The 26,246-nt window shown below is 45.9% G+C and overlaps 1 protein-coding gene across 14 annotated transcripts in view; it reads left to right on the plus strand.

Annotated features, from left to right (window-relative positions):
- Nucleotides 1-26,246, plus strand: part of PTPRM (protein tyrosine phosphatase receptor type M) — a 1,480,454-nt gene that overhangs the window by 1,416,519 nt on the left and 37,689 nt on the right. For all 14 annotated transcript variants that reach the window (XM_069218824.1, XM_069218808.1, XM_069218810.1 and 11 more), the window contains 3 exons: nt 2,776-2,907; nt 6,094-6,219; nt 20,002-20,165. In XM_069218824.1, the coding sequence (XP_069074925.1) occupies nt 2,776-2,907; nt 6,094-6,219; nt 20,002-20,165 (422 nt within the window). The remainder of the gene's footprint in view (nt 1-2,775; nt 2,908-6,093; nt 6,220-20,001; nt 20,166-26,246) is intronic.

The following is a 26,246-nucleotide window of genomic DNA, read 5'->3' on the forward strand; positions in this document are numbered from 1 at the left end:
TACTCTTAAAGGAGAATCTCGTCTGTTATCAGTAAAGGACTGTAAGCTCCTATCTACCCCTAGCACAATTCTTGGGAAAAAGCCTTCCATCTTGTATGTATGATCCTTAGTCTACTCCTCCTTGTATAGCCCTTATTACCTGCCATCGTCGTATGCACTTGATAGCGCCCAGAACATGCAACCATTTTTATTATTGTCTAGACAGTGTTTTTTAGCCTTTTGACTTCTGTGGACCCCCTACTTAATTATTATTGGAATCAGAGGACCCCCACAGAGTCATTACTGGAAGCCAGGGACCAGCCTGAGCAATTTAGTTATTTCAAGTAACTAGAACTTGTGCGCTAAAGTAACTATAATTTGCTCCCTCACCATGCACTGCTAATTACCTCAGATAGTTACGTGAGGTAACTCTAACTATAACAGGTGAATTTCTGTGGTTTTGTACATTTAAAATGTGAGCCTAACTATAATGTCCCTGTAATCTTTATTTTTTTTCAGTGAATTTCTTTTTTTTTTTTACATAAAGTAATTTTTATTACTATACATTAGTCCAACCAATGCTGCGCACAGCCAAAGGTTGTGCACAGCACTGGTTGGCTGCATGGCCTGGCCTGCAGCCAGTCTCTCCAGCCAACCCCCCCTAACCATCCAACCCCACGCTGGGCACAGCCTTTGGCCATGCGCAGTGGGAGTTGGCTGCAGGTCCACGTGGCCCTCCTCCACAGCCAATTTCGGCCACTGGTACCCCATCCCCTGGGGTCTGGCGTTAATATATTTATTTTTGGGGAGAGGAGGGGGTGGTGCGGCCCCCCTCCCCAAACCGATCTCAGCCCCAGGGACCCCATCCCCAGGAACCCAGCTATGTCACCGTTGGGGACCACGGCGGAGGCCTGAAGGCCCCCGCGGTCCCAACCAGCCCTCTGCCTCTTGGGAGAGCAGCCACTGCTGTCACAGACAGGGAGCTGCTAAACATGCAGCTCACTGTCTGTGAGAGCAATAGTTTCCTTGGTTTCCCTGCCTGCATCCCTGCAGGCAGGAAAACAGAGGTAACCTCTACTTCCAACAAGTGAGAGCTGTTTGACAGCTGTCACTTGCTGGAACCGGAGTGTTTGCTCTGAGTTGTGGGAGCTGTCAAACTTCCCGCCAAGTCAGAACAAACAGCTGTGTCCTGGTGGTAGGCACCCCAAGACATAGCAGGAGCCGGCCCTGAGGGGTGGTGGTCCCGAGGGCCATTATTGGCTCCATGAGGGGGGCCGCACAGCCCCCTCTCCAAAATTACAACTCACCCGGGGTGGTGGTGGTCTCTGGGGTGGGGGGGTCTGCAATGGGCTCCCTATCTTATTTAAATTCAGCCCCAGGAAGGTGACAGTCCTTGGGTCTGTGGGGACTGAGTGGCCTCTGCCACACTTCATTTAATATTTGCCCTGGTGAAGTGGCGGTCCCTGGGGCTGCGGAGGAGGTAGGTAGAGGGGTGGTGGTCGTCCCCCCGCATTTCATTCTATCTTCGGTCTGGGAAGGTGGGGGGTTGCCTGGGCTGCAGGAGGGGGGCTCATGCACCCTCCTCCTTATTTTTGACATGCCACCAGGACCTGGCCCACCTGCGGGCTTCTTTAAAATAAGTCAGGGGCCTGCGCCTTTTTTTTTGGGGGGGGGGGGTGCATTTTTCCAGATCTGTGTACATTTGTTTTTAAATGCTTTTGCGCCTGGGGACCCTTGTTCAAGTGTTGCCAGACTAATTAGATCTCAACACGAGATCGGGAGGTTTCACTCAGCCTTCGTGTACCTATATATACAAATTTGTTTTTTCTTTCATTTCTCAAAAACTACAGAATGGATTTACACCAAATAACAAAAAAAGGTCGCTTTCTGGACCAAGAGCTACCTTACTGCCAAAATTGGTATAATACCATCCAGTGGTTTGGATGGTATTACTGTTCAAAATCCTTATGAAAAAAATGCAGGAGAAAAAGTGTTTTGGGCCCCCCCTTTTTTTCTCGCCCCTGCTTAACAGATCACTCGAAATTTTCCAGACGGCGGCAAGTCTGCTAATCTGTTAGCATTATTTAATTTTTCTAAGCAGTCACAGACGTCCTGAATAAGCGTCACAGGTCCCCATGGGTCCCCAGACTACACGTTAGGAACTGCTGGTCTGGACTCCATAGTCTGTATAGGTAGATTTTAAAGAAACGCTGCTCAAGTCTACGTGTGTGTCTGCACACTTGTGTGTGCCTTGTATAAAAATTAAAATAGCAGATTCCACAGTAATTCTGTAGTATGAAGGATGACAATCCTGGAACTAAATATTATTATTGAGTCAGATCACAAAAGGCCTGACTCGTAAGTCGGGAAATTGCTCCCGTCGGTTACCCATAAGTTTCTAGCAGTTTTCCAACATTTCTGGAATTCTTATACAATCCCAGAAGTACAGTGGAGTATCTGCTTAGTGTCAGAGTTGTGTTAACATGACAGAAGGGTAGTCAGTGAGTGTGCAGAGTTAGAGCAGAATAAACTGCCAGAAGAAAAAGGAAGTTTGCAGACTTTTTCTTATTTAGTGTGAAAAACGCTCCTCGATTTGGGACCAGAATAGCAACACCTTCCCACAGTTACACTTGTTGAAAGTTAAGCTAGGGTTTACATTCAGAGTTAAAAAGAAGCCCATCATTTCCCGTTTGGAAATCAACTTTTGCAAAATCTCACTACAGTTACTTGTGGATTTGTGCTTTATTCTCATGTCTGATGGGTATGTTTCTTTTTCTTCTCTACCCCCACCTGCAGAGCTACAAACAGCCTTCTGCCTTCATCGTCACACAGCACCCTTTGCCAAATACAGTGAAAGATTTCTGGAGGCTTGTCCTGGACTACCACTGCACCTCCATCGTAATGCTGAATGATGTTGACCCCGCCCAGGTATCACGCTAAAAAGTCCTTTTTTCTATGTCTCAAAGATTATGTGCTATACTTATCTAGAACAGTCAACACAGTCCACTACCATAAATATGCTTCAAGTGTACAAATATAAAAAGGTGTGTATGGTATGTGTGTATAGAAGCATGCCCTGCACTTTGCAACTCTCTGTGATTTGTCCTTCTGTACCTTTGCCCAGTCACTGAAACATTCAAAATAGTGCCTTTTGAGGGACAATACTGGAGCAGTGCGTGCTGCTTCCATACTGTTTCCTAGGTTCTTAGCGGAGAGGGTGAGTGAGGGTTCTTTGCACTTAGATATGTGGTTGCCTTTGTGGGGCATGTTGCTGAACTCTGAATCTCACTGCTGTTCCTTTCCTCCTTGTATTAGGGCCACATGTTTTAGATTTCTTGACTCCCTGTGAAGACCTCTTTGACCAGAGCACATAAGCAAATATGATCTGTAGGGTTTTACACGAGGGCCAGTCCACAATTAGTCATCACCCTGCATTTATTTGTAGTACCTTTCAGTTTTGAAGAGTGCTGCTCTCAGAAATATAACAACAACAAGGTGATTAAGTCAAGTATTATGCTTGACTCAGCACTGGCAATCGCTCTGAGCTGTATTCCAGTCCATCACTTTTTTCCCACCATGCCACTCTGGACAAAGGCCCACCGTATGCAATTCAGTACCGGCTTGCTCTTCCTGGTAACAGTATGTCCCTAACTGCCAGGCGAGTCCCCTCCAGAAGGGACCACAGACAACCCCAGAACTCATTTTGGTCATAGTGGTATGGTGGGTGAAAAAATTACAAACAGGAATATGACCCAAGCAATTGCAAGTGGCTGAGAATAATTAAATCATTCCATCCATCACCTTGTTGTTATTGCCGTTTACATCCTGAGTGTGACAAGTAAGCCCAGACTTGGGTCCCATGCTCACTCTGTCATAAGACTCAACCTGTACCTTCCTGATTTGACCTAAGTAGGTCAAAAGTGGTCTGGGTTTCCTTGTTGTTCCTTCTGTAGGGGACCTTGCCTGGTAGTTTGGGATGTACTGCTCCCCTGAGGAGCAGGGTCAGTACAGATTTGCATAAGGTGGGCCTTTGTCTAGAATGGCATGGTGTGTGAAAAATGATGGACTCCAATGTGGCCTGAGTGATGGCCAGTGGCAGAGATTAATTCAAGCATTCCATCAATCACCTTGCTGTTGTAGTCTCAGAAGTGTTCCACAGCACAATAGAACATTCCTTTTGCACTTTTGTTATCCATGTCTTAAATCAGCAGATTAACTTGCATATTTTTGGCACCAAAGTTGTCCCGGGCAGACTGTTTTATTAGGTTAAGTTGTTAACCTTTGGTTAGCATGCAGTCTGTATTTATTACAGCTTTGTAGGAATGACTGCTCTCAGTTCGGGTTCTTCAGCACAGTTCTGACTTTCCATCACAGACCATAGTCTTGGTCATTTTTGTGTTGAGTTTTTTTAGGTATTGTTTGGTGTCCGGTTTGGCCAGAGGTCTTCACTGATTGCACACAAATCTTTACTCACACACATTATGGTCCTTGACATGTCACTTGCCCTGCAGTTAGAGATGGTGTCAGCTTAGTGTTGCTGGCTATGTTACATGTTTGAGCTGCGTATGCGAGTGTGTAGTGTTTGTAAAATCTTGTTTTTAATGATACAGGTGCATCGACATATAGGGTGGTTTGTCCATGCTGCCTGGTGATTGTGCGTGGGATGTTCTGCTAATTTGTGGTATGAAACATCACAAGTTGACTGTGTAGGTGATCGTTGCACTGCTAAATGTTTGCGGTCTGTCCAAAATATTATCGTGATTTAAGTTTGTGGGACATTTAATATGTTTGTGATCCTTCTACCCATATTTCGTGGAAAGTGGTGGTGGCACTGACATGGAAGCTGCCAAAATGGTATATTTGTGTTGCGTTAGTGGTGTTTGTTTGTGTAATACTTTAGGGAATAATTTATGTTGAATGTTTGTGTGTGGTTTCTCTTAGTGATTCATTTTGGGCTTTTTTCATATGATGTCACATAACAACACCTAAGTGGTTTTATGGTTTTTGTAGTGGCTGAAAGAGCCCAGTGTACTTTGGATTATGGTCTCTCAAAATCCTGAAGTTTGAATGGGAGCAATACCAAGAAAGATCAGTAGTGCAGCCTAGCTCGGGGAACAGTACATCAGATTTATTATTCTGCTTTGTTTGCTTTTTTTTTTCACTTCCGCTGTGTTAATAGGCTGAGTTTGTTTGTACTCTGTGGGGAGGGAGTAGTGGTTGTATTACAGAGCTTCCTTGCTGTCTCAGAATTAAAATAGGGAAGCCCTACGAGCATGTCATTTTTCCTAAGAATTGATGTGGACAGTAAAGTCCAATTGCATCGAGGAAGAAATGGGAAATAGATTGAGGGAATTCTAATGGACCGCTCAACTATGTAGAGAACTAGTCACATTAGTGATGCCTCTTTATATGAGGCATACATAAACAATTGTAATTCACCACTGGAAGCCTATAGCCAAAGAGCTGCTGTTCTGAACTTCTTATAGTACAGATTCCTGTGAAACGGGGCTCCTGGTCAGAATGCATCTGGCGGTCCAGTCTGTGCCTCCCAGGTACACAGCACACTTCTCTAACTTCACAAAGTGTGGTGAGGTGTTAGCGCTCGTGGTCGACCCCCCACCTCCACATACACACACCACCCCCTTCAATGTGTCACTTTTCCCTTTAGAAATGTTTTGACAAGCCTTCTGTAAGGCAGTGCTGCCCTAGCTCCTCTGAATATGAGGTGTCAGATGAGATGTTGGGTGGTTATCACATTCCAAGGGCGTGATGGAGCGCTCCTCTCCCGTCATAGTCTTTCTCAAAGACATAGCCAGCATCGGAATCCAAGCAGAGCGGAGGGAGCCTGCTATCCCCAGTGCTGCTTCACGTTTTGCCAGCCCTGAGGTTGTAGGAGTGAAGTCTGCATGTTAATGCGGCTCCCCTACCCTCCGGCATCTGCCATTTCCATTCGGAGGAGCTTTTCACATTAGCACAGAGCTCCGCGAAGCCTATTAAACATTTAATGAGAGTAAAGATCTTGAAGTGCATGAAAGATAGCGACATGAATTCAATACGTGATATAAAGTGGGTTTGTGCTTGGAAGTAACAAACTTGTGCATGCTTTCCAACTAGCTGTGCCCACAGTACTGGGCGGAAAATGGGGTCCACCGGCACGGTCCCATACAGGTGGAGTTTGTGTCTGCTGACTTAGAGGAAGACATCATCAGCCGAATATTCCGAATTTACAACGCGTCACGGGTAAGGGTTTACCTTTTTAATTTTCCCTATTTATTTTACTGGTTACAGATATATTTCACATTTTAAGCTAGTGTGGCGGCTTGTGTTGATATTTAGCAAACCCTTCGACTAATACCTTTCGAGGGTCTTTCAGACAATTTAGTACATCGGTTTTTAATGCTGCCGTCATTTTTACTTGAATTAGCTTTATTTCTCAGTTAGTTTAAAAAAGTATAAAGACAACAAACAGCGCATGACTGCTGCAAATGAAAGAACTCCAAGAGGCCAGACAGTATGTGGGTACTAGGTGTTGGTGGTGCTGTCAGGAACATGTCAAAGTCTGCCTTCTTATGTTTCTTCTGCAATGTTGAATTTGTTTTGGAAGCTCCCTGACCAGAGAAACTGGTTTACTCCTTCCCAAATAGAGAAGAGCCATTTGTGTTTATGTTTGTGTTTGCCACGCCTCCATGCACTGCAGAATGCTATCTAGGGTGCCACAGGCTATTCAATTGTATCTAAGAAATAATCTCCTAAAAATGTTTTGTGCACCAATGTAGACCTGGAGTGGTTGTGATAAAAACGTTGTAGAATACTTATTTTTCCGGTTGGAAATACATGAATGTAAACTAATTGAAGTTGAACTTTAAAATTGACATTTCTTTCATGCAAGTTCAAGTATGTAGGTTTTTGGCCCCAATGTTTTTGGACCTATACAGCCCCATTAGCCTTTGTCGATCCCTACATCTCCAAGTGTCTGCTTTACTTCCTTCCTTCATTTCTTTCTTTATTTTTTTTTACAAGGTATTTCGTTACGTGGGTATGGTCAGGGACATCCCCTTCGACTCACTTTCTGATCACTTGGTTCATAATCCCCTTCCACTCTCGTCTTTTTATTGGTGTTTTTTTTTTTATTGTAAAGCAAGGGAGGAGTTTTCTCCTGGATCTTACTCTTATACCCCCTTTCCTTTCTCTTATAGAAATCTTTCAGTTTTCTGTGTTGTTATGATTTTTATGTTACAAGACTTTATAAATTCTATTTTTTTTTTATTCCAACCAGACTACCCCAAGATATTATGATTAGCTGTCAGTAATCACTCAGAGTGGTCCTTACAGAGTGACCTTTCCCATTTGGTTGCAGAGCTGGCTGCTAAGAATTTGACAGGGGTTTGTACCCGGTGGGGGCATTAGGGGCCGATGCAATAAACGGCGCTGAAGGCCTGGAGGCATCATCCATGAGGAACGAGGGACAATGGGGACGGAAGTGGCACCCTGCCCCTTCAGGTACAGGAGAGTGGGTCCGAGGTGGTAAACGGCGCCAAAGGCAACAGAGTGGAGAGAAACGGCTGCCAATAGGAGGTCGAACATTTTTAAAAATATGTCTGTGGGGCACCATGCACATTTAAAAAAAGGGCAAACAAAGGGCACGGGCATTGTTGCAACAGGTGGCGCAGTGGAACATCACAACAGGGGACATCTGACGAGTTACCTACTGAAGGAAGGAGAATCATAACTGAAGAATCCAGAGGCCGAGGACCAATGGCCGTCATCAACGGATAACCCACTGGTTGAGTGTGTGGAGAAGACCGCTTCTTTGGAGCGACGCACCTCTGCACAATGAAGAAAAGCTGGAGTAATCCACCGAAAGCGAGGACGTGGGTGAACCACTACACCGATAGTGACTCAGCTCCGGGAGCGTGAGGATCAGCTGGGAGGAGTGTTGGATACTGATAGCCTCCCTCCGGGCGCTCTTAAAGGGGAAGGAGCCTGGAACAAGCAGCCTGTATCGAGAGTCATCGTAGTAGGTGAGCCACAGTGAGGGAACCAGCCAGTGATGCAACGCTCATCCAGAGACAGCTGTTGAGCCCGCAGCCAATTGTTTTGTGGGTGCCGCCATTTTGTCTTGGTTGGAACAGCAACACTCCACAGCCAGAGTGCACTGTGTGATCTTCAAGCACCTGCGGACACAGGAGAGCGGCCCTAGGCAAAATGAGTTAACTTCTATTTCCCTACTTTCTTACTAATATAAATAGATACATAACAGAAGCTAAAGAAGGGAGTGTTCCTGGGCAGGTCTAGCGGCGGAGAACAAGCAAGAGAACTTGGGCAGGTGTAATCGCAAAGCGAAAGCAAACAACAAAGAGCTTTTCTTGAAGCCACATATAGCTTTAGCATGACCTTGAGGGCACAATCAAGGGCGCTCATGGGGAGAAGCAAATGAGCTATTTTATATATTTTATTAATCATGTACGGGGGGCATCTCTGGGGCAGAGACAGCTACTTTTTGGCAATGAACCAAGAGTAGCTCCTGACAAAATACCACAGTAAAGCAGCAGAATTCATTGGAATTCAGACTCTGGTCCAAAGCTATTTTGGCCAGCGCTATTTATAGTTCCTCAAACCCCCCCTCATCTGCCCACTGCCCCACCACATAAACAAGGAGGACAACATATAGCTGGGGACAGCCCTGACAGGGGTGACGCGACCCACAGTGTGGTCAGCAGCAAAGTTTGGACAGAATCAGAAGCCAGAATACAGCTAGGGACATCCCTGAAAGGGGTGACACGACACAGGCTGTGTTGAGGCCCCCAAACATAATTGTCTAACAGCAGGGACAGCCACCAGTTGGTTGGAAAATGGCAACAACTAGGCAGTGATCTATAGCCAGAAGATATTGAGGAAATAATAGAGGCAGCAAGAGAGGCAGCTACCATGCATAGCAAAGAATGTCTGCTAGCCCAATTGAGAGGAGGCCAAAACAGCCACAGCAGCCCAGAGGAACCCAGCAACAGCAGCAAAAGCGGAGAGCGCTACGATGAGAAACCAGAAGAGAGCGAGGGGGCAGAGGAGCCAATGAAGCACTGTTGCGTCGCCAGCAAGCACAGCAGAAAGGCAGTGAAGAAGAAAGAAGATGGAGGTAAAACAAGGGCTTCCGAGGAGGCTGCACCCACTGCCAGCAAGAAGGCGAAATCAGCAAACTGGGAGCAGGCTTATTTAAAATATTTTGCACCATTGCTGTTTCCCAACAAGGTAGGCACAGATGCTGGGGGGTGACAGGGCGAAGGCAAGCAACAAGCGTACATCCACACAGGCCATGGGCAGAGCAGGTGCTAGCGAAGAAGCTCCATCCACAAGCACTGTTCAACCAATATCTACAGAGGCATGGGGTAATAGATGGGGGTGGTGTACAGTCCAAGGTTAGAATGGGAGCTGTGTAGCTCCAGAGGCCTACAGGAGGGGCTCATTTGGTCACCCATACATGGCAACGAGGGCCACAGGCCTAGTAAGCCTGATACCTTTGGCAGTAAAAGAGCGCATCTGGCACAAAGAGTTTATATACATTTTAACACTGCTAGAAATCCAGATACAGTGTCTAAATCTCGTGGCGTGTGACAAGAAACATGAGGATAGAGAGAGAGAGGTTGCCAGTGAGAAAGGAGAGGAATTTCGATAATTGGCTGGATGCCTTCAGGAATCTGGCATGTGTGCTAGTTGAGAAATTCCCCCATCATGCAAAAGATTTATGGTTATGTGAGTCAAAAATTCACAAAGCCTTATAGACAGTTCCCGGGAGACCCATGGTTGAACTACAACAAGAGCTTTAGGATGAAGATGCAGACTCACTCAGACATGGAGTGGGATGGAGATGATGTATCAATCTATATGCATAAAATGATGCTAGCCAATCAATCAATCAATCACAACATTTGTAAAGCGCACTACGTACCCGTTAGGGTTTCAAGGTGCTGGAAGGGGGGGGGAAGGCTGCTACTGGTCGATGAGCCAGGTCTTAAGAAGTCTCCTGAAGGTGAGAAGGTCCTGGGTCTGTCGCAGGGAGGTCGGGAGGTTGTTCCAGGTCTTGGCAGCAAGGTAGGAGAAGGATCTGGTAGCGAAGGAAGTCAGATCCGGATTGGGAAAGCAGGATCACCCCTTTCGTAAGAGTCAATGCAAAGGGAGCAGGAGAAGCAGAAGTCCTTCTATAAGCAGAAGCACTTTCAAAGCTGGAAAGGGGAGGGTGTCAGGGAAGAGCTCCATAGCAATATGTTACAAAAAAGACAGGGTCGAATGCACAGGCTTGCAAATTTAGAAACGTGTGCTTAACCTCTGTAGGGGGGGGCACCCAGCAGTCGACTGCAAGAAAAGTAGAAGTGATAGAGAAAGGGAAAAGAAATACAAGACAAGAAAAAAGTAACCCGGTGCGTCCTGGGATAATCATTGCGGAGGAGGGCTTTCATCTAGCACGCTCCTCCATCAATACCCACAGGCTAAGACTGCTAGCTAATCAGTATGATAATAACACACACTCACAGTTACTATGAAAAGGATTTGAGAAAGGCTTCAGAATCCCAGTGATATAGCATGTCAAGTCAGGGGAAACCAAGCACTTGCACTCAGCTCTACAGCACCCAGATATAGTGCGCAAGAAAATCATGTAAGAGAAAGAGTTGAGCAATCTAAGTGATTTGCCCACTCAGGGTGGTACCCAAGAAGGAGCAGGGCATATACAGATTAATTCACCACTTGTCATTCCCTGAAGGAGAATCTGTTAATGATGGGATCAGCCCTGAGGAATGCACAGTTTCTTATGCATCAGTAGAAGATGCAATCGATCTAGTGTCCACAGTGGGAAAGGGGGCACTGCTGGTGAAGGCGGACATCAAATCCACTTTTAGGCTTTTTCCAGTACACCCCAATAACTACAATTCACTGGGCTTACAATTTGATGGGGAGATTTACTTTAATAAGGCCCTTCCCATGGGGTGTTCAATATCCTGTGCATAGTTTGAAGTTCTCCACTTTTCTAGAATGGACCTTACACAGAAGACACCCACAGGGGTGGCAAACTCGACTACCTAGACAATTTCTTATTTGAAGGTGAGCTGAATAGCAGTAAGTGTGGGAGCCTGCTTAGCATGTTTCAAAGACTGGAAACTGAATAGGGAGTGCCACTGGCTGCAGATAAAATGGTGGGACCTGCTACGAGAATTGTTTTCCTAGGGATAGAGCTAGATTCCGTGGCTAGCATCTCACGGACCCCGAAGGCAAAGTTCAGGACATAAGAGGCAAAATCAGTGACCTGATAAAGAAAAACCCACATTGGACGAGCTGCAGGAGCTGATTGGTAAGTTGAATTTTGATACAAGGGTCATCAGTAGAAGCACCACCACATCAGGCTTAGTGCAGTGGCAAAGCAGGATTTGAGGACTTGGTTATCATTCCTTAAATACTTCAGTGGTGTGCTCATATGGAGGGATGGATGGGTCTCTAACAGGGAACTATCTCTGTACACAGACACCACGGGCAGCCTGTGCTTTGGGGAGATTTCGGGAGACAAAGGGTGTGCAAAGAAGTGGCCCCTGAATTGGACAGAGACGTGGATAAGGAGGAACATATTTTTTCTGAAACTGTTTCCCATAATAGCTGCAATGACAATCTGGAGAGCAAGGCTGTGTAATATGAAACTGACCTTAGGATTGGTTAATCAAGCAGTATTGCCCGCCATCAGTACGGGGATGGCCAAATGCCCACTAGTCCTGAAATTACTGAGGAGACTGTTACAGCTGCATTTAGCAGACAACCTGGAGGTGAAAGTAAGGCACGTTCAGGGGGTCAGTAACGCTCCTGCAGATGCGCTCTCTTGTTTCCAGATGTATAAATTCAGGGACGTGTCCCCCACAGCGGAGAGAGTCATGACCCCTTTTGTCCGGCTGAGCTGTGGTCCCTGGCATACCTTACTTGTCCCTACTAATAGAGAAAGCATTGGCAACCAGGGCAGTGAAGAGGTACAATGCAAACAGAAAAACAGTACAGAAAGTTACAAGGTTGCAATTATTCAACAACACACAGGACACGGCCGGGGCTGCAGAACATTTTGTGAAGTGGATGTTTGGCCAGCACAAATCCCGAACCTGGGTGCAGACGCATGATGAAAGTTTGGAGGCGCTTGAAGGTGTGAAGGTGGATAAGCAGAAGCCCATTGAGTTTGACACTCTGGCACGATTTTTGGAGGTATTGCCAAAGATATGTAAAGATGCCTCTGAAGTTACTCATTTCAGGGCAGCTATCACTCTTGCCTTCTTTGGGGCCTTCAGGGTGAGCAAGCTGGTGGTTAATCAAAGCACAAGGCAGCCGGACCTTGCCTCCAGGCGCAAGACGTGCAACTCAGCCAGGGACACGTGGAATTGATCTTGAGAAGGTCGAAAACTGAGCTTGTCGAGAAAGGACGTCTGCTCAGTGCACTGGATAGAGGAAAACAGCAATGCATCCAACAGGGGAAGGACCACTGTTCAAGCACAAGAATGGGGAGTGCTTGAGCAGATTTTAACTTCAGACAGTGTTAAAGAAATTAAAGATGGCTCTGGTAAGAGCTGGTTTGCCAGGGGCTGAGCTTGGCACACACTCATTCCACATTGGGGCGGCAACAACAGCAGCCAAGTGGGGGCTGTCGGAGGGCGGCATCAAAGAATTAGGGAGATGGCACTCAGCAGCATACAACTGTTACGTAAGGCTCCCCCGGGTAGCAAAGCTTAGAACACAGCCAACACCCCCCTTCCACCCAAAAAAAACTTTTGTCTAGGAAAAGAATGCCTACCAACTTATCACTGTTTGTCTCAGCAGGTGACCAAAGAAAAACTGTTAGGATGATTGGACATTCCTTTATGCAGAGAACCAAGAGTTGGTTGGCCTGGGGCGGGGACCACGCAGCTCCTAAAGCCGGGCAACACCAGAATAAAGCGGGCAGGGACATTTGGCATGCGCTGGGACCAGTTGAAGGATGTGTTAGGCACACTGGATGGGAATAGCCGGGGGTACCTGATTTTTTGGTGGTGCACTTAAGGAGAAACTATCTAGCTCAGCTAGGTAGGAAGGAGTTACTGGAGAACATCAGGTGTGGGCTAATTAGAGCAGCTAGGCTTCTAGGCAGTGCTGGCTTACTATGGTCCGAGATTGTACCCAGGCAGAGATGGAATGGGCCTGGTCTGCCAGCACACTAGAGAAATCCAGAAAAAAGCTTAACGTGGCAGTGACAAAGTTCTGTAGGGCGAATGGTTGGGATACTATCAGGCACGGCCTGATCAACTTGTGATGCCCAGAATATTTTGCAAAGGACGGAGTGCACCTATCTGACACAGGGCTAGAGGTATTCTGGTCCAACATATGGGCAGCCATGGCATTATCAGGTTGCCAATAGAATGAACAGTGTCTGCAGGGGGAGATGCCCGAGGACGTGAGCCCACGTGCAGTGTGCTGGTGAGCATGGTGTTTTTTTGTATGACACTTAAGGAGTCTTTGTAAAGGCCACCGTGGGCTGGCAGACCTGTGGCGGGGGGAAGTGGCGCAGTACATGGCACTTGTAGCCCGGCCTGCCGGTTGGCAGAGCACACCAAATAACCATGGTAGCGAGTTGGGCCTAAAAACTAAGAGTAGGTGGAAAACCCCTCCCCCACACACAAATGGTGAAGCTCCGGCTCAAGGACCCCAGTCAGCAGCAATAAACACCAGACTGATGCTGGCCATATTATGACTCTTCATTCATCATAAAACTGGCTGTACATTTGAGTTATATAACCTAGTGGAGTGAGTTATGACGTAATTCATGAGCAGGTGTCAATACGGTATTTAATTTATGGCTACCTACCTGTTTGAATGATTTATGATCTGATTTATGACCTGTGGTGGCATCTTGATTTATAACAGTGTACTATTCAGTTGGTGATTTATGATGAGTCAGGGCTGCTACATGTTTGCTGTTTTATGACCCCCTTTTTTAATATGAACCGGAGTGGGGCATTGGTAGGACAATGTTGAATAGAGCTGCAGCCGTTAATTTTCAAACATATCCAGTGTGTACAGTGGCATTTTTGAGTGGGAGTGACCGCGTGCGAAGCTTATGTTTCAGGAGTCATATGGGCTACAGTTTCAACCTATCGGACCTATTTTTTAACCATTCCGTTGTGTGCCAACAATTAAACAGTCCAGCTGTAGTTCGGATTGCCTCCATTTTGCCTGCAGGTCGAGCTTTTTCAAGCTGTTCATAGATCGTTTCGAAATACCCTGGAATTTTTAGAGTCAAGCGCAAAGCACTCTGTCCCTGCTGTAATCTCCATATGGGCTTCTAACCACGCCTACCGCACGCCCATGAGTTTGGTTGGTTTGTGGGATGGCCTTTTAAAATTTGCTTGCTTTCATTAGTGGAAAGCATGCATACATCATGCCTTTTCCGGTGTTTAGCCCTCCTCAACCGCACTGGCCAACTACTGAAAACATACAAGGCTCTCTGTTTTCCGTATGGTTTATAGACTACTTTTTTCTGTTTATTTCCTAGACAGCCCGATCTCACTGGGCAGTAGTCGAGCTCATTGCATCACATCTACCCAGTTACATGGATAATTGCATTTTTGCCTATAATACGTTTGACTGTGAGCGAACTTGTGTTTTACTTTTAATTTTAAATTTATTTGGCAAGAAATGTCCAGTTCGGAATTTACAATGCAAATAGCTCTTACTCGAGCAAACGCGAGACCCATTGCATTGCAGAAAAATGAAGATTCACGTGTTGATTTGCTTTCACTTACCTTAAACGGACAAAGCTATTTATTCTGCCCTTGTCCTGCATATTATTCACACAGATTTCTTTAAATCTGTATACTGGTGTGCCTTGATCATGCACCGTGAAACACCGTATTGGGTGTATCGTGCTTTAAGTAAAGCCAGCCCAGATGCATTCAGGTCTCTGACTTCAACTGTGTGCAGTGCTGCTACAACATTGTGTGGGTAACCTGCTTTCTTTGTAGGGAATATTGAATGATTCGTTAACATTTGGCTGTACGCCAGGCCTCCTTTTGTGTTTTCTAGTCTCTAAACAAATAATTCAGTTTACGCTCCCATACACCTGTAAAACGCAGTCTTTATGCGCAGCTAAACACGGAACAAACACGTGTTTATGTTTTTTGCAAGAGTTCCCATGCATTTGAAAGTCCCACTGATGTCGTTAGCTGTGGGCCCTGGCATCAGTGATGAATATTTATTTGTTCTGAAGGGCAAAAAACTGTTTTCATAATGTAACCTGAGCGAATACTATGAAATACAGTGGAGTGTAAAGAAAATAAACATGCTGAGACCTACTCTAAAAGAAGCAACAGCCCTTTTATGTATTGAATATTCTGACTGTAGTGTGCTAAACTTTTCAATACATTATATTTTTCAACCCTTGCTAGCAATTAAGAGTTAAAGTACATCAATGATGCATGGATGGCCTATCTAATAGGCGTCTAGGCCAACCAGCCACATTACCACCTCATTCGTCTTCTTCACCACAGTCCTAACTCTGAGGTTTAGCCTCAAAAATACAACCCACTAGATTACAAAAATAAAAAAGTACTTTCTTGCAGCTATAAATCACAGGATGCATCTGTCTTCTCTTTCCATAATTCTTTTCTTTGAGAAATTCCCCTGGCTCTTTTACTTTGTAGGTTGAATACACAGTAAGTATTTCTCATAAATTAAAATGTTAATGGTGTAAAGCATATGTCCAGGGCTCATTGTGCCTGAGGAGTCTTGTGCCAGCATTGTGAATCCACTCACTCTACCCCTGACCTTTTCTTGATCCAGAATCAGGGCAACGTCACAGCTGGGAACATGCCTGCCAAGAGCCGCCCAACTCCAGTGTATGTTGCTTATTTCATCTGCTAGGTTTTTAAAGTCTTCAAAATGATGCAGGACTTTCCCTTGTGAGTGTGTGGCACATGCAGCCTGTGCCTGATGTGGGTGTGAGACACTCACATATTCTAGTCATACTGCAGCAAATTGAACAAAAGTTCCTTCCTTTATGAAAATTCACTGTTGCTTTAGTCCCTCATGTCACCACTTAAGTGTGCTTGCCTCTGCCAACCTACGCTTTCTGGAAAAAGGGGTGTCTGAGGTCTCTGAAGATGTTTAACTCTCAACAGCAGGTCAGCAATACATGATGGAAAAGGCCATGTGAGCAGCCTGACAGTCAGGACCACCTCCTACTTAAATATTTTTTCCATAGCTGCAAAGAAGTCAAGATAAAATGAAATTGTCCTCCTTCCTGTGTAAAAGTATGGACAGACTTCACAGTTGTAGGTGTCAGACAACATTACATGCAGTCTGAGATTCAAAGTGGCTCTTGAAAATAATACTGCAAGAAATTGGGGTATGAGTTGAGGGCAGTGAGAACCCACCTCAAATAATAATCTTAATCTTGGTCATGGTGAGCTACCAAAGGCACTAACTAAACCTGTGCTTAACCCACTGGTAGCTTGGCACAAAGCAGCAAGGCTTACCTTAGGGCAATGTGTACGGTATTTATACAGTTCTAAAGGAGTAATAAAGTCAAATGCAAAATAATACATATCCCAAAACTAATTAGAAAATCAGAGTATGATTTTAATAAATAAAATTACATCAAAATGAAAAAATTCCACTAAGAGGAACAAGAGTTATGATTTGTTAAATGTTTAACTAAAAATAGTTCCTAGAAGCACAAAATGCCAGTAATAGTCAATGGTCATGATAGAACATGACCTAGACCGATTTGATGCTGACAGCAAGGGAGCACTGGTCATACATCAACCAGTTTTACATGGTCAAAGATTTTGCCTTCTGATTTTAGTTCTTTAGGTCCCAATTTATGATAAGAGTACGCCTCTGAAGCCCCTTAGAACCTCACAGAGGTACTTAGCGACTCAGAGGGGTGCCTGGTAGAGAGGCCACAGCAGGTCCATTCCTGATCAGCAGGGTAGTTGCATGAAATGGCCTCTTGCAGCTTGTTGTGTTTCTGTAGCTTTAGCTCGAGGTCAGCCTTATTATGATTGTAGTCCACTTCTTTGTCCTGGGTGTAAGAGGGAGAGCAGGTCCATCCTTCAGGGCTCTTCTCCGGTCACAGGCAGCAGGGCAGTCCTTATGTTCTTTTCAGGTCCACAGTGTGTTCTGATTTCAGGTTCTGAGGGTGGCACTTTAATACCCAGCGCCAGACTTTGGATGGGGAACAAATGCTTTGTTCTTGTCAATTCTTCTCTCTTCCCTGAGTTTGGGTCCAGCCTAGCTAGTGAAACAAACGTTAAGGGCAGGCTAGGTATGATGTTCCTTTGTATGTGCTGGGGCAGATCCCTTTGAAGTATAATCAAGGCAGGGCACAGCTCCTCCCCATCCATCCTGTCAGTAAGACCCACTTGCCTTTACACCCAGGGCCTTTGTCCACAGTCTGCCTCCAATACACATTTCCCAGGGGACTGCCATCAACAGCCCAGGGGCAGCAGGCCACTCATAGAAAGTGCCCAGAAAATATGGGCAGGGAAATGCCAACTTCATAAAAGTGACATTTCAACAGTAGTAATGTAAAATCAGACTTTACCATTAAAGAGGATTTTAAATTGCAATTAAAGTAAGTGGAAGAAGTATATCTCTAGCTGCTCCCAAACTGAATTTATCCACTTATTAAATGTAACAAGGTGAACCAGTGTTAGTCTTTGGGAGGCTAGCCTTGCCACAGCGAAAGATGACTTTGGAAGTTTATCACTGGCAGTACATGTAAAACATTCTTTGTAAATACAATGGAACTTGCCGTATGAGCGTTTATGGCCTACTTCGGAGGCGACGTATAAGTATTAAAAAGGAAAGTTTAGGCCTGGCAAAGGGTTTATTTTGCAGGTTGAAATGTCAGTTTAAAACTGTCCTACAGGTTGCAGTGGCAGTCCAGAGATATGATTTAGGGAGCTACTGTAGTGGGTGGCACTAGGAGTGCTACAGTTCACTCATAACATTTAATTTACAGGCCAGTGGTACAGGTAGTAACATACACTAGGGACTTGTAAGTAAATTAAATGTGGCAATCATGTCTGCGCCAATTGTACTATGTTTAAACAGAAGAGCCCACCCAGTTTCACCCCTGTTTGGCAGCGGTAAAGTACACAGTCACGTGGCCAACAAAAAACACAGGTTCAGCAGCAGAAGGCAAAAATCCTGCAGAAAGGGCAAATTTCCAGCCATAACTCCAGATTTTTTGGTTTATACAATGTGCACTCAAATTACAATTTGAGGGTGTATCTTTGGATAGCACTGTTAAATTGCACGTTAACACTCTTTAGTATTTTGTTATGCAGGACTCCCCTGGATAGAGAGTTGTCACGTTAAGATTAATTCAGCCACTTGGAATGCTGGAATACACGAGGGGCCCTAGTTTTTATTCTTACAACAAACCTGAGTGCTATTCCTTCAAATTAAAGTTCTATCGAGCTCATTCTTGTTTATCTCATTGTCCTGTGGCTCGCCTTCATGGCCCTTCTCCTAGAAGTCACCTTTTCAAATGGCCAATACCGTACAAAGCCTTAATCCAACCGTTCCAATCGTGTGTTTTCCCTTTGCGATAGTAGCAAGCCATTTTGAAGAGGTTTTGCCTTGTCGGTGCAGCCGGCCATGCCACCTAAGGTGACACTGTGCATCGTCTGAAACCAGCAAACATCATGGGTCACAGCATCACACGAAGAGGGTTTTTACAGAACCTAATGCTTTAACATGGCTTTTGAACCCACTAAGTCCTTAAGGTATAGAATTAAGGACTTCGTTTATTTCAAAAATCAAAATCAGGCTTGTAAAAATGAAAGCAATTCATCAGGGCGCTGTTCAAACTGAGAAATAAGAAGTATTGTATTCTGCATATCTACGGATACAGCTATCCGAATCAAACAAAACATTCTTAAATCTGACCAAGGGGAAGAAATATTTCATGCCTCCTGGAGAAACAAAAGTACGAAGATAGGAATATATTTTTTAACAAAAGTAGCAACATATTCAGAATTAAGGTCACAAATCCTGAAAAATACTGCAACATGGTCAATATTAGGTATGCCTCTAAGAGTACGTTGCCTTGTTTTCTAAATCCATCATCCCACCAGGAAAGTGAATTTAATTGGCTCAGTGTCAAAGGGCAGCAAACCAAAGAGTTCCTTGTGTAAGACACACAGTTGTAATGTGTTTCTTTCTTGTAAAGCTAACCAGTATTGATGGCATCCTAATACTGTTTAAAATAAAGTGTCACTTCTTTACTAGTGTAAAGGAATATCAACCACTGCAACCGGATCTCCCAAAGTCTCCAACAGAGCGAAGGGAACAGAGAGAGGAATTACCAGTCCCTATTGGAAGTGATGGGCCATGAACCTCAATAGTCATTAACTAGCCTTCTCCTCATAACTGTATAGCAACTCAGTCTGTGAACGCGAACCCCATGGATATACATGTCAAGTGCTGCAGGTGGAACCCACTGAAACCTAGTCAGGTACCCCAGGCAACCAGGCTGGGATGAGAATTGTCAAGCTAATGAAGGCCGGCAGACTCAGACCTAAAGTGAGCTGGAATGGGAGCTTGAAGAAAGTGGAAAAGTTCATTTCAAGAAGTACCACTTCGCCTCCCTTCGAGCTCTTTATTTTGCAGCATGAAATCCCTTCTAGATTCACCATCTTTGTACAATTCTGCCTTACATTGGTTGGATCTGGAAGTGTTTTTGTTATAAACCTTTTCTTAGTGAGTCAACAACGTTGCCAGAGCTGCGTCATGTGACATTGGGTCGTTGCTGCACTCTGGAGCCACCATGTTGTGAAGTTAAATGTCATGGCCCGAATACTGGCATTTCCAGTGTGACTCTTCGAATTCCACTCTGTGCTCATTTACTCTTGGTCTTCAATCCTATAAGCAACTAAAATGTGATTTGAAGATGAGAAGTTAGTTGTTGGTTACTGTGGTTGTGTAACTGATACTACATTTTGTTTTTTAATTGGATTTACTCAGCCGCAGGATGGGTACCGCATGGTGCAGCAGTTCCAGTTCCTGGGCTGGCCGATGTACAGAGATACGCCTGTGTCCAAGCGCTCCTTCTTGAAGCTCGTTCAACAGGTGGACAAATGGCAGGAAGAGTACAATGGGGGAGAAGGGCGCACGGTGGTCCACTGTCTGTAAGTACCAGGATTACTGAAAGGTCCACTTTAAAAAGTGTCTCTGGTTATAGTGTAATAGCACAAATTACATATTATACTTTGTAGATTTTTCAGTACAACAGTTGACATTTGATAACCAAGACATTTTTTCGGTTTGTTATATCTTCTTTATATAGTTTACTCATCATGTTCTTTTGTTATTTCTATGTTGATTGCTTTCCTATTAAACTGTCTGGTAGTTTGAAGACCCACAGTTGGGTTACATTTCTCAACTCGGGCTGCATGTTTTTAATTTTAGACCTGTAATCCAGTTGTTGTAGGCTGGGAGGGTTAGTAGCTTTGTCGTCGATGAAGTCAATTTAAAGTCATCTTAATCAGAGGCTTCCATTTAAAACACATTTAGGAACAGAGCATGTTAGAAAGGACATTTATGTAATATTTAAAAATAAAGGAACCCGTGAGCGATTTTTAAATGAGGGCACGGACATCACAATAGGGCAGACTTAACATGGCCGGGTACTGACCTTCTTGGCATTCTCATCTGCTTGCTGCAATGTGTCCACTAATTGCTTTGGTTTTTCGACAGGCCACAGCTCTTTTCCTCTGTAAAGGCTCTTTGCGCAATTGTTGGGCTGTCTCGAGTGCTGCAAGAAGCTGTGTTATCAGCAGACATGTTCTGAATTTCCTACCAGTCCATTGCTCGCCGCTGGTGCCACCCTGGACAGTACCGGACAGTACTGGTGAATTGCAATTATGCCTCTTTAGAGAAAGTATTTAGTTGTTCCTCAACCTTGCCAATTGGGCAGATTGGGAGTAGTTGTGAGTATGTGACTCTACATGTTGCTTTAAAAAAGTAAATTGTCACCCCATGGTTGTTTTTACATAGGCAGCAGCTTGGTATTAGTTTTGTCTTCTCATTTAACTGGCTCCTGTCCATACTTGGTTTCCAAACCATATTTTGTGCTCCAAATCACTCTGAAACTACTGAAGAAGATAATCAGCCAACAACGAGTCAGTAAGCGCAGACCCCAGGCGGGATACTGCTCGCACCAATCACAACTGGTCCATAGTTGGTGCATCAGGGATTGCTGGGTGCAGGAAGACCGGGTCCAGTTTTATTGGGCAGAACATTAGTTTGTAAAGTCTAGCCTGGGGCAGTGGCGAACACAAAGCCCAGCCCACACTGAACCCCTTCCTACAGGAGCATGCAGTGCTCTACTGCTGTCCTACTGCCAGCCCTGCCCCATTATGGCCCCCACAAACCCAAACCAACATAGGTCTCCCCACTCCCATTTACCACTTGCTAAGTGTGGATGACAAGTAGGAGTGGAATTGTCCCCGCAAGCTGGAAACCGCATGCAGAATGGGTGGTTGTGGAGCCTGTAAATTCAGCACACCTGCAAAGAGCAGCTCCTAGTGGGACCCTAAGTATATCTTCTTTGTTGTTATGGTTAAATATTATTTGTACACATGCCTGCTTTTTGTCTGGGCTCTCTCTCGAAGTCATAATGTAGATCAGCTAGTGATCAGATAGTAGGGTACGGACATTATTTATATTAAAGCAGGTCAGTAGAAGCCTTTCATAAAGGATGAGCTGTAAACTTAATTTCTTATAGGTCCTATCAACATGCTGTGCTCTGAGGCAACAAAGCACAGCTTTGTACCTCCTCCCCCAATGGTTTAGGTTTATGTCGAGATCCTACGATTTTGTGTGTTTTTTCACTGAGGACGAACGCAGGTTCCCATTGTTCCTGATATAAGAAAAAAACACACTGCTGGATTTAAAAATGACCTTTCAGCTCTGAAAGGAACTGAGAATCCAGCGGTCAATTCCCTGAGTCGGGGATATGATAACCTTTGCTAATGCTTTGACAAGAGGCTCACCTTCTGGGTCATTAAGAACGGTTACGAGCCTAAGGAGTCCTAGCAAATGTGAAAGTATTGACATAAACTCTTGTGAAACACTTAACATCAGCCCAGAATTTTTACAACAGGCCTGTTTGCAATTAAGCCACCACGAAGGATAGCAATCAGAGCGTCGGTGCTGCCATCAGTGTTATATCACTGACGTCACAGGGACTGTGAAACATCCAAACATCACACAAAGAACTGGTGTAACAAATGAGCCACACCCATTCAGCAGCCTAGTGCTAAGGATGTGGTATGTACCCGGTGGTGCATTTTGGAGCACACTGTTGCAAATACATTACTGAAGCATGGTGCAGTGATACACTGTCACCTACAAACAGCACAATCCATTCAAATGGCCACTATATTTGCACAGACGGTGCGCTGACATCAGTTTTTTTCTTTCTGCACCAACCAGCACTGATCCAAAGAGACCTACCTCTCAGTCAGTTTTTGACTGGCCTTTTTTGACTTTCTGTTGAAGTTTTTTGTGGTTGTACAAATCCTGGTGTGTCGAAGATGTCCTCTAGGAAGACCGGGTTTGAGTCCTGCAGGGCTTACCGTTGGGCAATGTCTGTGACAGATCCACACTTCATGTGCCTTTGGTGTCTGGAGCACAACCACGACCCGAAGTTGTGCTCCGAATGCTAGACCATAAATCTGAAGGCTTTGAGGAAGCGGTCCCTAAAGCTGATGGTGCCCCGGGGCTCAGCTCCAGGTACGTTTTTATCTTGATCTAGAGGAAGGTCTCTGGATTGGTTGCGGAGCCCTCCACCACCTTCTTCTCGTCACTTCAAGTCCTTGGGACCTTCGGGTAACTTGACACATAAGAAGAAGTAGAAACATTCTTCTACTTCACCCCATCTATCAGCCTGTGATACGAGGGAAAGGGAGCATCGAAGATCTGCGGAGCTTGGTTTAGGCAGACTTTGTGCTCCGTCAAGTTTCAGAAGGCCGGAGTGACCCCTGCCCAGCTTAAAGAGTTTTACAAGGCCATGGACCTCATCTTTTGGCAGTCCGACTCTGCTGGCTCACGTTCTGGCCCTGGGGAATCGGAAGGGGTCCCTTCGGGTCCACATTGGTAGCTTCAGCCTCAGCTCCAAGGGGCACCTATGGATCCAAACAGGTGCTGGTTGTACCACTTTGACCTTCGCCGGTGCCAGTTCCAACGTTGACACTCCCAGCGTCCCCCCATTCCCATTGCTGACTCTGACACAGAGCTGGATGGGCGCAGTACAATGTAGACTCTGTCAGGGGCCTTGCACCCTATGTTGAATCCTAAGCCTTATTATTATGGGCTATGTTACAGTGAGGAAGGGGAGGGGTCACTGGCCCCTTTAGAATACCAGTTACAAGACCCTATGGACTGTCGTACGAACATGGGTGAAGCCAGTGGACTGGATACCACCCCAGATACTGGCATGTTCTCTCCCCCTACTGTGGCTATGGAGGTAGGTGCTTCATATTTAGTGGTTGTGCAGAGAGCAGCTGAGGTAATGGTCCTAGTGCTGTTTTCCGTGGCAGTCTGGACTGACTTCCTGACAGAGGAGCGCTTCAGTGAGGGGCTTCTTCCTCTGAACCCAGGCTCCCCTTTAACGAAGCCGTTACGGACGTCCTCCTGGGTACTTGGTCGAAACCCAGCACAGAGGCTCCTGTGAACAGGTCTATGGCCTGCCACCATTACCCTGCACCATGTGACCCAGGTTCCTAATGTAACACCCCACCCCAGAGAGCTTGATAATCCAAGCCGCCACTTCCCAGGGCACATTCCCTTTTGCACCCCTGGATAGGGAATCCATAAGGCTGGACATACTTGGGAAAAATATGTTTTCTTCCGTAAGCCTGGCATAGTCGCCTGTGAATACCGCATGCAGTTTGAGTTGTTAGTCTCACACGCTGTGATATACGCTTGTGCGAGTGCTGTCACAGGTCCCGGAGGAGGCCCTCGCTGTACTTTCCCATACAATTGCTGATGGGAGAGACGCAGCAAAATTCCGAATCTGATGTGGACTAGACATGACCAACTCACTGGGCAGAGCGGTTGCATCAACAGTGGCCCTTAGGTGACATACCTGGTTGAGGATGTCTGGCTTTTTGAAGGATGTCCAAGCTAACCTTATGGATATGCACTTTGATTGAACCTGTCTCTTCAGAGTGACAGCTGACTCGGCGCTTGAGCGTTACAAGGATTTTCGTGCTACGGCCATGTCCTTGGGCCCCTTGTCCACCTCAGTCTGCTTTTTGCCCCCTTTGTGGCTGCGGAAGGGATACCCAACCACGCCCGTTCCCGTCCAGCCACCGTGCTATGCATTCTGCTCAGCCTCTGCATGGCCTGGGATGAGGGATCCACCCTCCTTGTTGATCAGGGAGCCAGTGGTCTAGTCAGTCCATTGCCTCCATCCCCATCAGCTGCCTCCAAACATTCCTAGTCTGACATTTACCCACCAGGGACCAGTAGGAGGCAGGATCTTCCATCATCTGCTCCTCTGGGAGTCCATCACGTCAGACGGGTGGGTTTTGCAGATAGTCCGAAGGGGCTACTCCCTCTCCTTCGAGATTACCCCTCCATCCATGCCACAATCCTATGATCGAATGCGGGAGGATTACTTTGCACTTTTCTGAGAGAAAGTTATGGCTCTCTTGACCAAGGGAGCCATAGAGAGAGTCCTTGTGCCAGCAGTGGTTTGTGGTTGTTATTCCTCCTACTTTGTGTTGTCCAAAAAGGACATGATCCTCAGCCCTATCTTAGACCTTCTGTCCCTCAATCTCTTTCTCAAGAAGGAGTAGTTCAAGATGCTTACTTAGGCTCATGTCCTATCTGCCCTTGACCCAGGAGACTGGATGGTTGAGTTGGACTTGCAAAACGCTGATTTTCATATCCCCATCCTGCCTGCCCGCAGATGTTACTTGCGGTTCATGATGGGCCATGAGTACTTTCAGTTCACCATGCTCCCTTTTGGCCTCATCAGCGCCCATTGTGTATTCACCAAGATGATGGCAGTGGTCACAACTCATCTGCGAAGGTCAGGGATTTCAGTCTTTGCCTACCGCAAATGCTCGCTGTTGAAGGCGGGCTCACCCCAGGCTGTCGTCTCCCTCCTTCAGACTATGGAGGACCTCATGCAGAAGTCCCAACTGACTCCCTCCCAGATGCTTCCTTTCATCAGAGCTGTTCTGGACACAGTGCAGTTTCGGGCTTATCCTCCCGAGCAACAAGTCCAGAATATTCATGCTTTGATACTGATGTTTCAAACTCTGTCCTGGATTTCAGTGGGAAGTACTCTGAGGCTGCTTGGCCTCATGGCCTCCAGCATCCTGCTAGTGACACATTCCAGATGCAATATGTGGGCTCTGCAGTGGGACCTGAAGTTCCAGTGGGCGCAGCATATGGGGGATCTGTCTGACATGGTCCAATTCTCAGAGGGAACTGCGTGAGATCTGCAGTGGTGGCTAATGAACCGTGATTGGTCCACAGTCAGATCTTTCTCCCTTCCCCAACTAGATCTGAGAGCACTCAGTGCATCACTCCTGGGATGGGGTGGCCACCTGGAAGAGGCGGCGATCAGAGGAGTCTGGTCTCCCACAGAATCAAGACTCTACATCAGCTTGTTGGAGCTCCAGGGGATCAGACTAGCATTGAAAACAGTTTTCCCTCTCTCAAAGGAAAGGTAGTGTAGGTGAAAACACCACCGCCATGTGGTACTGCAACAAGCAGTGTGGAGTGGGATTGTGGACCCTTAGTCAGGAAGACTCTGTGCCGGATGTGGCTGGAACAACATCAGGGCATTTCCTTGATGGCTGGCTCTCTGAATTTCAGAGCGGACAAACTCAGCCAACAATGCTTAGTCGATCATGAAAAGCGTCTCCATCCAGAGGTGGCACAAGGTCTCTTTCAGCAGTAGGTAGAGCCCTAGTTACATCTGGTTGCCTCTGCAGAGAACACACAATGTCAGCAGTATTTGCGCATTGGGGTTTCAGAGGCAACAATCGATCTGCGACACTTCATCTTCAGTGGAACTCAGGCCTCCTGTACACCTTTTCGCTGATACCACTTCCATCCAGAATTCTCAAGAAGATCAAGAACGACTGACCTCAAGTAATCTCTGAGGCCCCTGACTGGGCACGAAGAGTCTAATATCCCAAGCTGTTGAGCAAGTTCATCGATCCTCCGATCAGACTGCTCCTTTGGGA

Source organism: Pleurodeles waltl, chromosome 2_1, assembly GCF_031143425.1.
Source record: "Pleurodeles waltl isolate 20211129_DDA chromosome 2_1, aPleWal1.hap1.20221129, whole genome shotgun sequence".
Lineage (NCBI taxonomy): Eukaryota > Metazoa > Chordata > Amphibia > Caudata > Salamandridae > Pleurodeles > Pleurodeles waltl.